At 45.5% G+C, this 17337-nt stretch overlaps 2 protein-coding genes across 2 annotated transcripts; both read right to left on the bottom strand.

The window, feature by feature from the left end:
- Positions 1 to 609: 609 nt before the first annotated feature.
- FSST1_012218 (WD40 repeat domain-containing protein) lies at positions 610 to 5642 on the bottom strand (the record flags this gene model as incomplete). The annotated part of the gene is made up of 4 exons (XM_083235421.1): positions 610 to 4579; positions 4669 to 4980; positions 5034 to 5160; positions 5210 to 5642. 4 exons carry the CDS (start codon positions 5640 to 5642, stop codon positions 610 to 612), a joined length of 4842 nt encoding a protein of 1613 aa, XP_083081914.1.
- Positions 5643 to 13506: 7864 nt separating this feature from the next.
- On the bottom strand, positions 13507 to 14022 carry FSST1_012217 (cytidine deaminase-like protein; the record flags this gene model as incomplete). Its single annotated transcript, XM_083235418.1, has 1 exon — positions 13507 to 14022. One exon carries the CDS (start codon positions 14020 to 14022, stop codon positions 13507 to 13509), a length of 516 nt encoding a protein of 171 aa, XP_083081913.1.
- Positions 14023 to 17337: the final 3315 nt, after the last annotated feature.

Raw genomic sequence — 17337 nt, 5'->3', positions numbered from 1 at the left:
ATACTATAAGCCCTCCGGGGGAATCAAAATGCATTTCCAACAAGTCCTTCGTCCAAATCCTCACTTATACCCAGAACCTTTTTTCCATCCATCGTCATATCACACAAAACTCAAACAAGTGCCGCGAGGCAACATTGTAGAAATCAGTCGCTACGTTATTCCCCTTTGTCATCCCCCAATTTTACTCTTCCATTTTCCTCCAGGTCTTGATTCAATCATGTATCCGATCAAGACCTCTATCCCCAACATGAGTGTAAATTTAAACAAAACATGGCACGAGTGCCATTTCCGTCTTCAAACATAATCTGTAAGTATATGTGGCCGTGATCTGGAAGGACCGTGATGGTCTGGCCCAAGAAATGTAAAGTCGTACGCTTCATCAGCATGTTCGCTGATAATGTCTCGTCGGATTCGAGATGCGATGTCGAATTAATAAGAAGAAAGAAGAAAAATGCGTTAATTTTTGTGTGCAAAAGGGATCATGTATCGCCTTAAGATGGTGAAAACGCCAATCGCCATGCACAGAATGAAACAATATGAAACTTATAGAGAGCGATAGAATGGGGAAAAGTATTGCACGGAATTCTGACTGCGATCCTGAGAGACCTTCTAGATCATCTCGTTCTGATTCAGGCCAGTCGACATGTGCTTATTCCTTGAGTCGATGGGCGAACGCAGAACATCAGGGTTGTATGACACTGGTGGGGGAGATCTGAGCTGTCGCGGCATCGGGATGCTCTCGTAAGGAGCCTCAAAGGGGGGAGATCGCACATACTCCTTGCGAGTGCGGCTAGCAGATCGGAGCCTCTCGGTGGCCTTGTGAATTCGTCCCGAGATGCTGCTGTCGCCGATGCTTCGGCCTCGACCATGGCTTCTGTGAGAAGCTGGGGCTGGAGGACTAGCCTCTGAAGCTTGGTCATTGCCAGAAGACAAATCATCATCCATGACAATCTCAATCATGCCTGATGCAATAGCACCTCCCTGCTGAGATCGCTGGGCATGTGGAAGAGGGGCAGGGGGAGGGGGAGGGGGTGAAGCAAGATGTCTAAGCTCCTTAAGCACTGGAGGTGCTGGAGGAGGGGGAGGAGGGGGAGGAGGAAGAGGGTCATCCTCATGAGAACGTCGTCGCTCCCCGGGGATAACAACCTCTTCAATACGTCCAACGCTGCTCTTGCGTCCAAACCGTGCCGGGCGTTGACCAGGCTCATCAGGAATGGGAGCTGACATGCTACGAGGAATCGGGGGTCGAGATGGGGGCTGGTAAACAGTCGATGGTAGCAGGGTAAGGCTAGGTTCTGCATTAGGCTCCGGTCTCTCTGGAGATTGCTGAGGAGAGGTTTCTGGTGAGTGCCTCTGAGAAAATGTGGCTGGGATCATGGGCATCTCGGGCCTAGGAGTACTTCCAGACTGGTCATGGTTACTCTCGATGATCAGCCTCATAGCCTTGGGGGTTGCTGGAAGGCCGATCACAGGACCGTGACGGGCATACATGCTCCTCTGCGGTGGCTCAGTGGCGCTCCGAGGTGGAATATCGTCAGGCAACGGCTTGGGCTCTGCTGTCTCAACAGTGACAGCAAGGGCAGGAGAAAACTCGTTGGGATGAGGGATGGACGGTGTTTGAGCACGCTTGGCTAGAGACTTGCGACGCTCTTCAAGTTCTCGGGCTGCTTGCTCCTTCTTTCGCTGGCGCTCATCCTTCATTTGTCGTAGATCACCAGCATGCTCTGTAGAAGCAGCTCGGCCATGAACGGACACCGGTCCTTCAAAGTTCGCGACCTCGGAGTTGGCCCTGCGTCGACTCTCTGAAGTATCCTGCTTGCTTAGCGCTGGGGAGTTTAGGCCTCGAGTGGCGCTGCGGCTGTGCTTGTTTCTAAATTCTTCCTGGGCAGCCATTGCGGCCCTGAAGTCCTCTTCGTCCTCGGAACCTTGGTAGTGAGCTGCGGTGACCTCAAGAGGAAGAGGGGAGGAAGGAGAGCGTTGTGTAGAACCCTCTCGGCCTTGACTGCGCCCACGGAGGGTCAAAGCTGCGGGGCGGCTTCGACCATCAGGACTTCTGCGGCGGCTTGCTCGGCTTGATCCTCGGCTTCCTGGCTTCATAGTCGACGTACTAACCTTGCGAACCGTGCTTGGTTCACCGGCTTGGCCATGGCGTGGAGTGCTCAAGTTCAACAAATCCTCGGGAGACATGGGAATAGGCGACGTTGGTGATCGTTTGGCCTTCGACCAGCCTCGTGCAGCTACACGGCCACGTTCTTCAGAGGGCTCTCTGGATCGAGCGCTTCGTTCGCGACTGCCAGGACGGCTGCGTGATGTATCTCGGGTCCTTGACTGGCTTCGTTGGCGGCTTCGCTGTCTCTTGGAGAAGTGGTTGGCAGCGTCAAGGCTATGAATGTAGTCTTCTCGGTTTCGGACTGCTTGATGACGAAGGCTTCGACCAGCACTCGATGCAGAGGTAACGGAGCTGGTAACAGATGCAGGGCCTCGGCGACGAGTTGGCCAGTGGTAGCGGTTCGACGAGGTGACTGAATGTTCGGGAGATGTCACTTCCTCATGCGAGACTCCAGACTGAAGCTGTAGGTTGACACCGAGCGGAATGCGATCACGAGAGCCGTTGCGGTGGTTTCGCGACGCCTGCTGCATCTTCATCATCACAGCATGGTCAGGTGGCGGTGGGACGTCTCCTTCACTTGGCTGAACAACCCGTTGAGCATGCTCCCGCATCATCATTGGGCTTGCTGTAGCAGCGCGCTGCAATGCTGTTCCAAACATCATGTTATTGTTGCCAGACGGTGTTCGGCCATGGTTGGATCGAGGCTCATAATCAGAAGGTGCAGCGGAAAGCCCCGCCGTTCTGATCGCGTCACGGTTGAGGTCCGATGGCATCTCGCCAATCGATGGCAAACGTCCTCGAGCTCTAGCGGACACTGGCGTGTTGAATCTGCTGTTGTTTGACGGACGGAGGAACGCTGTTGTGGCATCGTTGTTCGAGGCATGGGACAGAGCAGGCGAGCCAGCAGAGTCAGCAATAGGTGTGACACCAGCGGCAATAGGGGTTTGGCCTCCATCACCAGCGAAAAACTTTGACTTCTGCGATTGATCACCAAATGAGGTGATGAGCTTGAGTGCAGAAGTCTTGGCAATGCTTCGCTGAGGGCCACGTTGAACGCCAGGAGGAGACAGAGGTGGGCTCAATATCTCGGGAATACTAGGCGTCATCGACTGGAAGTTAAGTTGGGCAGCTGAAGGAGATGCCCAAGGCTCCGTAGACTCTTGATCAGTGCAAGCGAAGCATCGGATTGCCAGTTGTTGCTGGCCATGCTGAACAGCCCATTCTCCCCACTTCCGAATGATAGCAGCTTGACGTTCCCAGACGCCAGGAGCAGCGAGGCACGTAAGAATCAGCGCCTCCATGTAGCGCTTGTGAGAGATATAGACTTCAATAGCATCGTTGTGTTCGCCCATACCAAGCATAATCGTGGCTGCAGCGTGTACATCCCCGGCCTCGAGCAACCGTTGAACGTACGCTTGGCCAAGCTTTTGTTGCGAGGCTTGGCCACCAATACCGCTCAATGCTAGGAGCATCCAGTCGGACGAAGTCATGTTTTCAAAGTTGGCATTCATAATGTTGGAATCGATGTCGCCAAGCCACTTAGCTAGAAGGATGCGACTGGGAGACCCTTGGGGGTGCCTGCTCATTTCATCCCGAATGAGATCCTCAACCTCCCTGTTCCATCCGAAGATGGTGTTGAGCATCTGACGACGCAGATCATCGTTAGTGAGGCGGGCGTTGTTGGATCCCATAGCGTGTTTGTATGGGATATCACTGAGACGAGCTCGTGTAAACTTGAAAAGATCATGGACCTTGTTGTCGTCGGGGCTACGAGGAACTTCATTGCGTAGGCGAGAGGGTCTGTGGCGTGAACGGCTGGAAGTCATGGAAGAAACACTAGTGGTGCCGAGAGAATATCCCATAGAGTACGTATCCATGTCCCTCGAGTAGCCCTGGATATTGCCGTTACCGTTGCCAATAGTGGATGACCGGATCGATGTTCCGGCCGAGATGTAAGTGTTTTCTGATAGACCCCTTGACCTTGTCGATTGAGGGTAACGGCCAGGGGTCTGAGAGGAACCTGCTGAGGACTTTGACAAAGATGAAAGACCACTCCGGCTAGAGACAGGGCTGGCTGATTCATAGGGCTCATTACCAGAGTCGTAAACCTGGCGTCTTGTCAGACGGGCAAATGGTGACATGTGATCTTCGTCGCTTTCAGATATGTTCATGTCCAGAGGGATCGAGCTGGATTCGGATTCGGAGGCAATGGTAGTGGCCGAGTTTGCTGATCTGTCTCCGATCTCCTCAGAGACTGGAGGCGACGGTGGCAACAAATTGGCTGGGTGCTGAACGTTGGCAACCATAATAGCTGGGGAGTTGAGATCAAACTGCTGTGCTGTGTTGTTGGGGCCGAGTGTGAAAAGAGTGGCTCCTGGACCATAGACGGCGAGACCGCGAACAAGGTCGAGAGTTGGGATGGGATCATGAGTGACGTGCTTTGTCCTAACATCCCATGACTGTGTTTGCCTGTGTAGATGTTAGTCAAGGAAAGGGGTCATGCAGCTAAGCGCGCGCGTAGCCTAGGGTGTATGATAGTGGCAATTTGCAAGACTTACGAGTCGGAATACTGGATTATGCGACCGTTCTTGGACCATCCCATCCAGTTGGGTCCATCCATAGAAATTTCTGCTTTCTTGAGGTTTCGAACCACTTTAGCAGGATCATCGGCGCTATATTTCTTTGCCACGCTCCAGACACGGAGGTCGCCATCACGCATTTGAACCGCAAGCATGTCAGACTTTTGCCGCGAAGAAGAGGCGTGCCATGCGAGATTAACAATGGGCGATGGTCCTCTGGAAGTGGTGAGATTATGTAGGATAGTAAAGCGAGGCTGTAACGTAGCCACAAATAGAGAGCCATTTTGATAGCTACATTATTGTCAGTAAGGGTCAAATGGGCATCATGCGACCGGTAAACTTACCCAATGGCGAATGTTCGGCAATCAGACGAAGGTGCCAGTGCAGTCACAGCAATCTGATCGATGGTTCTTGAAGAGACATGCTCGGAAGTTGAAGGTTCAAACATGATGATACTTCCTTTCGTGTTGCCTAAAACCGTGAGTAATTGAGTGACAAGATTCCCTCTAGGGACACATACCGAAGGCAACGTTGCCGTTTTTCATCCATGCTGCGACGGTCAAATGTTCGTACGAGGCAAATCGAGCGATTTCATCGCCTGTCATTAAATCCCATACAATTGCTGTCTGACCAGCATCATAGCTTACAACCAAGCGACCACCGCCACTCTCGCTCTGGTTGTCGACTGCCAATAATTGAACATCATCGGCATGTCGTGAGAATCTTCGTTCAATAGTAAGGGTATCATGGTGACAACAGACGACAGATGAACCCTGGGCATAAAGAAACATAGAAGCCGTGGCGGCACAGGGGTCAAAGTATTTCAAATCTGTGACGTGAGGCATGGTAGTGCTGTCTGGAACCTGAGACGATTTGCTCCTTGCTGCAGACCTTCCGCCAGAACTTAATGATACGGTGCGATTCCGTGACGACGTGGCAACAGGGACGGACATGATGGGCCTGATATCCTTTCTGTATTTCGACCTGCGACAAAGGAGCTTGTGTTAGCCAGTCGGATGACTAGAAGTAGCCACGGCGCCTCTGGGTGAGTGTTCGTCTTGTGCGACACGGCACGTACTATTCTGGTGTGAATCGATGTCGACGAGGAACGAGCCCCCGATAGCGGGGGTTTGACTACAGCTGCTCTCGAGGTCGCAGAAACAGGCGGAAAGTTACACTCAAGACCTGTCGAACATGCCTTGGAATATCCTGCTGTCCACACCCGGACAATGACAGTCTCTCAATATTCTGGTAAGCCAAAGGTCTCGGATGGTGTTATGCTGAAGTGTTTCGTCACTGTACGATACGATGCGATACGGTCAAGCGGGTAGCGACGGCGAAGTGAGGTTGGACAACGAGCGGGACTTGTGAGGCTGTATGTCTCGGCCGCGACGGTGATGATAAGAGGCAGATGCAGTGATTTCTTGGGAATCCGAATTAGTGGTGAGCTTGAGATATCGAGAGAGAGCAAAGTAAGAAGGCATAAAAAGAAAAGACGTGTGTGTGGAGATGGGCAAAGCTATGGTTTTGCTTGTCAAGAGTAACCTCGACCAGGGCAACAGTTGAATACGATGCAACAGGCGCAAATCGGCAACGGCAAAAACGCAGCCGCCTACCTTGCTAAGACTGAGTGTGATTGCATGGGTTTGAACGACGCCAAATAGAGATGAGCGTCCAAAGTGGTCAAGGTAAAAGTGTAGCTGCCAGGAAGAGCTTGGTAGTGGATGCGGATAGGGATGGGATGTGAAAGGGGTGTGACCCGGCGCTTCACTTGCAGCTGTAGCTTGTAATCCCTTGAAAAAATGATTCTAGGGTCCATCAAACTTGTGTAGGTGCGTTCGCATGCGCTTGTATGCTGAGCGACAACATGCGACTAAGACAAGAGATATGACGAGGGATGGGGATACCGAAGAAGTCTGTAGCAGACGCTCAATTGGCGATTGGAGGGCATGAAAGAACGGAGTGCTTAGGAAATTGCAAAAATGAGAATTGAAATTCTTACCTTAAGCCCTTTTCTTGTTATGGAGTAAAAGCTGATCAGTCGCTTGTGGAGTTGTGATATCAAGGTTGGTTGATGTTTGGAGCTGAAGGTGTGACAATGTGATTGAGGCGACACAAACAGGCCACGACTCGAGGACCAGAGGCACAATACAAAGCAAAACAAAGGCGGAAAGAGAAGACTAAGAAGAGGGAGGCCCAAGAAGGGAATTCTGACCAGAAAAAGTGCAGGTTGAGATGATTTTGAGAAAGACACAGACACAGGGTTTATGACAGTGTGGGTGTCCACTGACTGCGTGTGCTATATGTGATGGACCATCCATCATGGGTCAAGGTCGGGGTTCGTAGTCAGAGATGGCGCCTAGAGAGTGGCGTTCTGGACTGTTAGTGGACACTTGAATCAGAGACCGATATTAAAATAGAGCCCTGTGAACGTTGGGTTGAATGGATCAGCGGAGACGGACCGGCTTCATAGGCATAGGCAATATGGAACCCAGGGGTTGAAATGGAGGATGGTCCATGGCGGCTGGGGATTGGGAGCTTGAGCATCTTTTTTTCGCCGTTTGGACTCGAGCTAACAGTTTGAGTGGGGAAGAGAAGCTGCAGAAGACTAGGATCCCCTCTTGTACAGTGAGCAGGGTGTTGAGCATGCCATTAGCATTAGCATTAGCATTAGCATGCTTTCAGATTCTGGTTTAAGAGACGCCAGTTGAGGCGGAGGCCGTCACTTTGAACATGAATGGATCGTGGCCGGCGGCTGCGGCCTTGCTATGACGAACAATGTCCAACGTGGACTGCCATCTCATCGCATATCGTGTACTGTGGATCTTTGACCAAAGACAAGGCAATTGACAACAAGCGAGTCGCAGCAAGTCAAGCATGTAGCGAGCAATGCCCCCTGCCAAATTTAGCCTCGTGGGTTGACCGCGTGCCGTTGAATTCAATTCTCTCAGTGAATCGTTTGGATGGCACATCAAATTGAGTGGTCCACTAGTAGACTGGGACCCCTGCAAATCTCCAGATGCATTCCGGCCTAGAGACTCGAGGTACTCGACCTATCAATCAATCAATTGTATTCCATCATTTGCAGACAAGCGCATGAATGGCTCGCATCTTATCGTTTGAGATTTAACTCTTATCATAGAAGCATGCCCTTGGTCTCGACGACCTCCGCCGTCGTCTCATCCAAATTTCATGTTATTTGCATTGAAAATAGTCCATCAATCATGTAGAGAAGTCGTCGGTGCCCCTCTTCTGGTGAGACGTATACAGAAGCATGCAGGCGGCGTTTGGTGCAACAACGAGTGGAAGCTCCTCGAGCATTGCAGTGCAGGACAGCACGGCAGTAGAGTATAGCGCAGCAGCCTCCCCACGCAGGTAGCTGGTCAATTGCTTTAACGTTGGTGCAGTGGAAAATTGGGATCACGGCATGATATGCTCGATCGAGTTGTGTTGGGTGCTATCGAAAGCGAAGAGTGGCCGGTACCTTACATCTGAATCTGTGTGCATTAGCACAACATCATCACTGATGACCGCTGCTGGAAAAGCGCTGCGAGCTCTACAGTGGGGGTCCTCTGAGGCTGATAGGGCATTTCATAAAGCCCGTTGCACTGTAGGATATTCTGTAGCGTATTATTCTCATCCTCTATCAAAGACTCAGTTGATTTCATTCTTGAGATGAAGGAAGATGAAAGCATGTGGTTGGGGAAACAGAACATGGGGGCTTTGAGCAAGCGCTTGTATGCTAACCTTGATTGGATAGAGCCTCCACCCCGCTTGCCAAAGATGTGCTACAGCTGGTTTCTCGGCGCTTATTGGACACGCTAGCTAACCGGGACGGGCCAATAAGCCGGCCGATCACCTCTGTTACAAGAAGTTAATCGCCCTCCTCCTTCCCGTCCCGCTGGTGAAGAGGGTCTGTACCCACATTATTTTAACGGGAAGGGGCAGACCTCTCCGTCAACCACATCTCTTATATCAAGTATTGAGAGCACTACGCCGTTGCTTGGCGACTATATCGAATGATTGAGAGAAATTAGACGAGTATTTCCTGGATAACATGTTTCTGTATTTTATATTCATTGTCGCTCAAAATTTGAGCTCATTTCGGCATCCACTATTAGTAAGTAGACATGAGCTGACACCCAGCTGCATAAGTGCCCTTATACACTTGCCTGCTCCACTTTTGACCTCATTCGATAACAAACTGGGAAAGAGAGTCTAGACGTGAATCTGTTCACGCCTAACTGCTTGCTTGATATGGATAAACGGACCAGCCTTGTGCAAGGCAAGACTCACCTAAAAGGCCTCCTTTCTTTCCATTCTCAAAACTCTGTTCAAGTTGCGGATCTCTCTTTCCTCTCCTCCTGCATACACGATCTCTCTTTGCTTTTTCCCGTGCCCCTGGTCCCGTTTCAGTGTAACCTCACCCACCCACACTCTTCTACCATGAATAGATTCTGCATCAGCAGCGACTTTCTTTTCTACTACGAAAGTGAAAATCCTATCTTTCAATAATCCTCCGATAACTTAGACCACCTTGAATACACGTCACCTTACTTACTCCTTCGTCTTGGTGATAGCCTGAAATGGTTGGAATGTTAACCTATCAAACAACGAATATGGCGCCCACCGTCAAAGTAGCTGCTTCATGTCTTTAATTAGATCCGCTAAGTTGATCCGGGGTGAATTATCCACAGAAACACTCAATCAACAGCATCGCGATATCCAAGTCATTGGGTATTTTACGAACGTGGGTGCAGTCACAGAGTTTCTCCGTCTTTTCAATACTCTTCCAATATCCAAGCTCCAGCCTCATCATATGCGTGGAACTCTATTGACAAAAGATACCAACTAGCTTTCTCTCAACCTTGAATCCCGGTCAAGCAAAGCCTTTCTTCCGATGTTTGTCTCAGAAGCATGTGGCTATATAGGAAACTCGAATTGCTTATTCAGACTTAGCATCGTCAATCAACAGGCCGCCTCCCTGTCATATATGCATGATGGGATTCCCAATCTTGTCATGGGTACAGCACCTCGAGTCCAACAAGCGCCTCCACCTAGTGAGACCTTGTCCATCAACCGCTCGGCTAGGGACATATGTTTGCAGGATATGTCATTCTTGTTCACCGCACCTCTTCCAATTGAACCAATTCGCCTCACTCTTCTCGGTTCCGACGGACAGGTTCTGTGTATGTGTTTCCTGCAAGCCAAGCACAGCAGGAGAAGCGATTGGGTAATTTTTTGCATCAGATATATATGCAAGAGGGATCTACGAGTCTTTACAGCGCTCACTTACAACAAAATATGTTCAAACACGTACCTCTTTATCGTTGGATCACGGCCTACTGCTTGTCACCTCAAGGGCTGATATTGATGTGCAGATATAAGTGGACTGCTCCGCTATACATTGTTGTGAAACTGCACACACTTAACCATCAGAGGCCGACTGGGCCTCAGCGCCACCGATCAAGAACTCTCACTGACCGATGCGCAATTTCATTATCCCGGGGCTAGATAGACCTGGCCCTGGTCTGTCTGGCCTCAGAACTTGAGTTACCCCACGGTTGTCCCCATCCTTTCTTAGGCTTGGCTGCAGCCTCACGCGGATTGCGTCTATGTATGCTTCTTTACTTTATGGGAGCGGATAACTGCAGTCTCTTGATGTGAGAGACATTCCACCTTCCTTTCTTTTGCTGCACCCGGTGCTTGCAGCTCGTTTATGCCGTCCTACACAAATCAATCTCAGATGCTTCACGGTCAAGGTCGTTCAGTTTGTGTCAATTCTTCTCTTCAGATTTCAGATTTTTCGAATCGACAGGCTAGTGCATTGACCTGCAATTCCATTATCACATTTCCCCTGTTTGCTGAAACAGGTTGACCCTGGTCAAGGGACATGTTCGACCCAGCCGCAGGGTCTCCGCTCGTCGCTTTCGCGCATTTGATATGCCAACTGGGGTATTGGCACGCCATGCTATAAGCTGCGGCCCAAAATGCGGCCAGGCTGATGGATGGTAACTATCACATTGATAACGCCACTTTACAAAAGACTTCGAATCCTTTCCTACAATGTTTTCATATTGCGGCTGCAGACTGGCGGCCGCCTCTCTGCACCAGATCAACCAGGGACGAAACCAACATGTAAGATTTGTCGATGCATCATTGTCTGTGATTGGTAGTAAGGCCTTTTGGTGTATATCAAAACTTCATTTGCACACTTTTGTTAAGACCTCAGTTTCATGGTTCTGAGACGGTTTGTCAGTTGGATCATGATCAGTCTTAATTTTGTATTTTGTAGCCCCTTATTGGCATTGCGCGAAACTTGGAATTTGGCTGGTTGCGATGCCTAAGACTGTGAAATTCAACATCACAAGACTTCATCCTTAGGCGTTATTGACACCTTGAGTATAAGCATTTGTATCAGAGTAAGGTAGGAGCTAAAATACGATTAATGAACAGAATACCATTCTTATTGATGGATTGATGATCAGTCTCATCTCGGAACAGTCGGCAGCGGTGGACTTGACTTGACGTCTCTTAAAGCAAGGTATCGTTGGCAAGTTGCCATTGCTCCAGGTTGCTTTTGATCACTTTGCACACCTGTATAGATGCTGATAGGTGTGGTGGGTTTAGAATCAATATCATCTATGCCAGGATCACTACAGTTGATGTTGGGATTCAAACACTCAACCTAACTCGAGGTCCCCATCTCGGTGTTCCTATCAAGAATTATACTATACGCCTGTCACATCCCAATTTATATAAATCACTTTCTACAATTCAATTGTTTTTGATGTGTGGTCATTGTGAGGTAGGCACACCAGACATGTATGCAACGTTGGAAGTTGGGTACGTGCAATCCCTTGCGTCGGCATCCATCAACTCGCGTGGCTTCAGGCTTCCCCGCAATCAGGCCCTACCAATTGTGGTGATCTCTCAAGTGCCTACCTAGATATATCACCACGCCAATACCAGTGATGTTGAACAAGGTTGCTCTTCGCGACGTTGGCAATGCATATAATGCAATGCAGAACAACACAGACAGTACAGAGGTACATATCAGTGTAGAAGCTGCAGACAAAGAATATCGAAAGAGGTCCTATTTAGATCTTTCTTATTTTAGTTGTTACCCAATTGGAATGAACCCGGCTCCGCGACGGATTTGACATTGTGCATGGGGTGGAATGTGGGCGCAAAGGTTGCCCTGAGCCTCGACTGGCCTCGACTCAATCCACACGGATGAGAGGAAGACGATGGCTAATGTGCAAAGATCTTAGATGCGGGTCTACCGCTAGATAGTGAGAATACTACGCCATACACCTCTGTAGCGTTGTCTCAGGTTGAACCTTCGTATTATGCATATGATAACGCAGGAATGGTGTAAGCGGACTGGTCTCTGATAGACGTTTTGGGGTAATGCAAGATACCCAAGAGGGAAACTGATTTGGAATTGCATATTCTTGGGCTTCCATGCAGCTGTATGGGGGCTGATGTTCGTTGACTGTATACACTTGGGCCATATTGACGATTCTTAGGCATCATAAACTCTCTTCTCTCTGGCCATATACATGACGATGGGTGAGAGACGTTGGAAGCTGCATGCTTTCCCTAAGAAAGACAGCTGTTCGTTATTACCTACAGGGCGACGCATCATTTTATTTAAAGCCTTTTGTTCTAACAGTATGTCACGCTTGTATAGATACCTGGTTGTTTAAGAGTCATTGCCTAGGAGCACAATATAATAGTGCTTTTCCGGCAACTTTGAACTTCACAACCATATTCTTTAACTAGATATAAGCAAGGAAAACATTATCTATAATCTCAGAATAGGTCGGCCTGTTCTTGGATTCCCGCTCAGATGGTTGAGTAATCAATGGCCTTAACGTAAAGTTCCAACGCTCTCTCAAGGCTAATGGACATCAAACTTCGGTGTCTGCTTTTCGCTGTAAGAAGTAGCCCCCCCCCCCAGGGTTCTTGTTACTATACTGGCATGTATTGAGTTCTATTGAAGTTGTATTGTGATTTTTACTGCCATGACGAGTTGTCATCAGTATTCCTGACGTAGTTGCAATGGACCAGGAACAACCGCTGCAATGTAATAGCAACGGCGTCTTTAGCTTAGGCAGGTGTCTTTCTATACTAGAGTAATATTCCTTCATGCATAGCAAGGCGCCGAATATCGTGCCCATGAAAAAGTATAGTTCTCGTGAGTAATGGGCTTAGAGTGGGTTATCCACACAACCTCGACCAGGGTCAAGATATGTAACCCAACAATCATTGCATGACAGAAACATCCATCATGACCATGCAAGCAAAAAGACAGGAGCCAGCAGATAGACAATAATCAACGGGAGCAAAAAGAAACTCCCCCGGGAAGGCTCGAACTTCCGATCTCCCGATTGTCTATGAATAACAGTCGGACGCTTTAGCCAACTAAGCCACAGGGGATAGCTGATTGGATAAGGGAACTGCTTCAAAATGGAGTCTATATCGACCCAATCTCCGAATAACATACGTATTGCAGTATCCATTGCTGATATACAAGCCTTCGGTTGTGAAAAGACTGGCTATCTTAACTCATTCTTTCTTGGATGGTTTGAGTGTCGTTGCCGCACTTATACTGGGATCCGGATTGTGAGTCAGGCCCAGAGGTTCTCATTGCCTTCACTTCCAACGACCGACACGCAACTTGACATGAATTCTGTGTCAACTCAATTCCCTTATCGGACGCCCTAGAGTTGCAATAAAAATGTCCATGCGGTCTGCTGCCGAACACCTGCTATGCTCATCTTGATACCATAACATCTAACCTCTCCATACTCAAGCCTTGGACTCAAACCCCTTCCCCGTCCAATTCTCAACATGAAATTGATAAACCTCCTTGGACAAATCCTCTACAGGACCTTCCACTTGGATCCCTGGAGCAACTTGGTTGATACTCAATGGTGCAACAGGTGCCTCAACGCCAAACTCTTTCTTCCAAGCCTCCAACTGCTCCGTTGAAGAAACGTACACAACCCTTCCCAATCCGCACCACGCATGAGCAGCAGAGCACATTGCGCAGTGCTCCCCGCTTGTGTACACAGTAGAAGCTTTGCGCTCCTTGGCGCTGAGGTTAAGCTGTGCCCACCGCGCGAGCGTAAACTCTGGGTGTAGAGTTGCGTCGGGGCGGCCGTCGCCATCGGCACCTGTGACGGTACGGTTTCGGTCTGTCTGTAGGACTTTATTGTCTGATGATACGAGGACAGAGCCGAAAGGGGCGTCGCCTGCTTTGAGAGCTTCGTGGGCGAGTGAGACGGCTAGGCGGAGGTGTTCACGATCCTGTTCATTGACCATTTTGATTGCGTTTGAGTTTAATGTCGGTGGAATTTCTTATCGACGTGTGATGTGTTTGTATTTTAAAAGTCACCGTATGTGTAAGTTTTGATGAGTGTAAAGTTGAACTATAAGAGTTGTGTAGAAGCAAGATTCATGAAGCCTTACTAAGTTCGTGATGCGGGGAAGAAGATGATGACAATTCCACATTCTGGCTCATGTTTATCTCATAACTGTACAATAAATTCTTATGCATTATATAAACTGTAAGTATCTTCGTTGAAATTATTAATAGTGTAATTACACAAGGATTAAGACGATCAAATAATATAGTAAGAGGTCTAGTTATATGACTTAGTTCAATTGACTATAGCATTAGGTTTTGCTTTAGCGTTTTAACTTTATACTAAACTCTTAACTATATTTACGAATTTCTTCCTCTAACTCTAACTTAGATAGAGTTTCCTATTTAGGCTACTATAGCCAGATATATAGGAAAGCTATCACTTAGAATACTTATACTTATCTTTAATAGTCTAAATAAATACCCCTAGTTTTATTAACTATAGCTTATATTAACTTATTATATTATAAAATATAGTCTCTCTTATTATAAGGGTATTCCCTCTTGTTATAAATCACAAGTAGTGACTATAACTATAATAGTAAAAAGGAGGATACTCTTTTAATTAATATAAGAGCGGGTCTTAAATTAAAGGGCTCAAGACCTATAAGCTAGCATATACGCCTATATATAATAGCCTTCAGCATCTTTACTGACGCTGGCATATATTATATGCCGGCCTTAAAAGGAGGCAGTATAGTCCTTAATGCTATTTGCATATCTATTATATATAATTATAATCTCTTCTTATCCTTCCTAATCCGGAATTCTATATTACTTCTTCTTAGGAATCTTCTTCTATTACTTACTGCGGCATTTTCTATTATTCTTAAACTCAGCTGGGTATAAGGCATAATACTTTGCAATAATTTCCTTATCGATATCCGCTATCTTTACCTATAAGTTATATTTAGGTCCCTATCCTTTTTATTATACTATAAATCCTTCAAATAGCTTACTATTTTACCTAAGGTTATATACTTCCCGTTTTATTAGGAACTTAATCTTATACTAATCTTCTCTATTAAGATCCTATTTAACAGGGCTAGGTTTAGCTTTAATATAATCATAGGCATAAGCAGGAATAAGGTATTTAATTAATATAATGGGATATATATGCTAGTTAAAGGGCAGCTTAAGCTTATATACTAGCTTATTAACTATTTATTTAATTTAGAATAGGCCAGTTCTCTATTATAACTATTTGCAGAGAGGATTTCCTAGGAGATAATATTTATTATATAGTTATAAATAAATACGGTTATCCTCTTTTAGGGTAATAAGGCAATATTTCTTATTATAATTCTTCTTTCCTTTTATTACAGTAAAGTTAAGTATTAGCTAGGCATCTTTACAAATAGTTTCTTAGAGAAATAGGAGATTAGAGGCATTGCCTTTATTATTTAAAAGCTAAAGGGCATTATTAGGTCTAAATCTATAAATATATTCCTATGCAGATATTCTAGTCCTAGAGTTAAGTATACTATTAAGGTTAAACTATAGACTTGGGAATAGGTAACTCCAGTTAGCTTTTAGGTTTTTAATATAGTAAAAGCGCAATATAATCTTAACTATTTAGTTTTTTTATTTAGAGAGACTATCTGCTTTAAGGTAATAAGCAGTAGTTATAGCTAACTTACAGTTAAAATATTTCTAAAGTACTTACTAGAAGGGACTTATAAACTTTCTATCTTAATTTAAAATAATTACTCTTAGTAATCCCTAGTTAGCCAATAGGAGTATTTTTAATAGTACAATTGCCTAGTCTTTAGCTATATATATAGTATAGCCAGGTATTAGTAAGCTTCTCTTACTAATAGCGCAGGTTACTATTATAAGCTAATTAAATAACTTAAAGCCTTCTATAGCTTATAGTAATCTAACTAATATTATAAGGGGCAGTTTAATAATAAAGTCTATTGCAATAGTATATATTAGGAGCATAGGTAGTTAGATAGGTATATAGTTTCCGATTCTCTTCTATCGGTTTATCTATCTAAGATAGCAGGTTTTGCATCCGCAGATATACTTTCTAATACATCTAGATAGGTTATATATAAATATTCCCGACAGCTTTTATATTATTCGTTTAATTCTAAAGTGGTATTTATCGTTATAAGCCATGCTTAGAATATCCGGAACCATATTATATAAAATACAGAGGCAATAGGTTCCTTTATTATTATAGTTATATAGCAAGCCTTACTATATAATAAACGGGATACTAGGCTTTAAAGTATCTACAGCATCTTCGCTATTTAATTTATTAATAATAATAAGCTTAATATTCAGCAGAATTATTTTAATAATTGCCTTATACTTTATATCTTTAATATATCCTGCCAGAAACTTAGTCTTAGTCTCTAGGGCTATAAGGGCTTTAATTCCTATTAGGACATTATCTAAGGCTATATAGTTAGGACAGAGCCGATTAATATTAACATCGGTCTCTATAGCTTCTAGATAACTTAATACATTAGGAATAAAGTTCTTTTTTCCTGGGATATAGAATATATGCAAATTATATTCCAAAAGGTAGATTAATATATTAATTAGGCATTAATTAGCTTAATTAGAACTAGAGGTTTTTAATATTATCTTCTTAACAATAAGCTTAATAGCAGAATAGTCAGTAAAAACTATTAAAGAACCTTCTATTAATCCAATCTAGGGCTTAAGGCAATACATAGCCTATACCAAGCAGGCCATTTCTAACTTAGTTAATCTATATCAGAGTTCTATTAAGGATAGCATTCTACTTAGGAAATAGATTAGGAAAACAATATTAAAGGGAATATACATTCCCTCCTTCTATATATACCTATCTTTAACGTAATAAAGAATAGCTCTAAACCCTCATTACAAGCTTATATCAATTTACAAAAATAGATATTTCTTTAGGTTAAGATAAGATAGCCCTTTACCGGATGCAATTTAGTCTTACATAGCCTTAAATAATATTAATTCTTTAGCTATAGATTTATAAAAGGTTATCTTAGTATAGGCAATGCATTTACCTTTATTATTATTAACTACCTTGCCGTCCTATCTTCCCTAAGCAAGGAAAGTAACTTTATATCGCTAAAGTAATTTAATAAATTAGGCATAATAGGGAATTAAGTATTATATATAACCGGTAGCGCTAATATATTATTTAAGGGCAGAAAGCTGCTTAAGGAACTTCAGGGCTATAAATACAGCTACTCTTTCCA

The sequence above is a fragment of the Fusarium sambucinum genome, chromosome III, assembly GCF_050947815.1.
Source record: "Fusarium sambucinum isolate potato_lamoka chromosome III, whole genome shotgun sequence".
Taxonomy (NCBI): Eukaryota; Fungi; Ascomycota; class Sordariomycetes; order Hypocreales; family Nectriaceae; genus Fusarium; species Fusarium sambucinum.
Note: the sequence above shows the minus strand (reverse complement) of the source record. Positions and strands in the feature narration are given on the sequence as shown.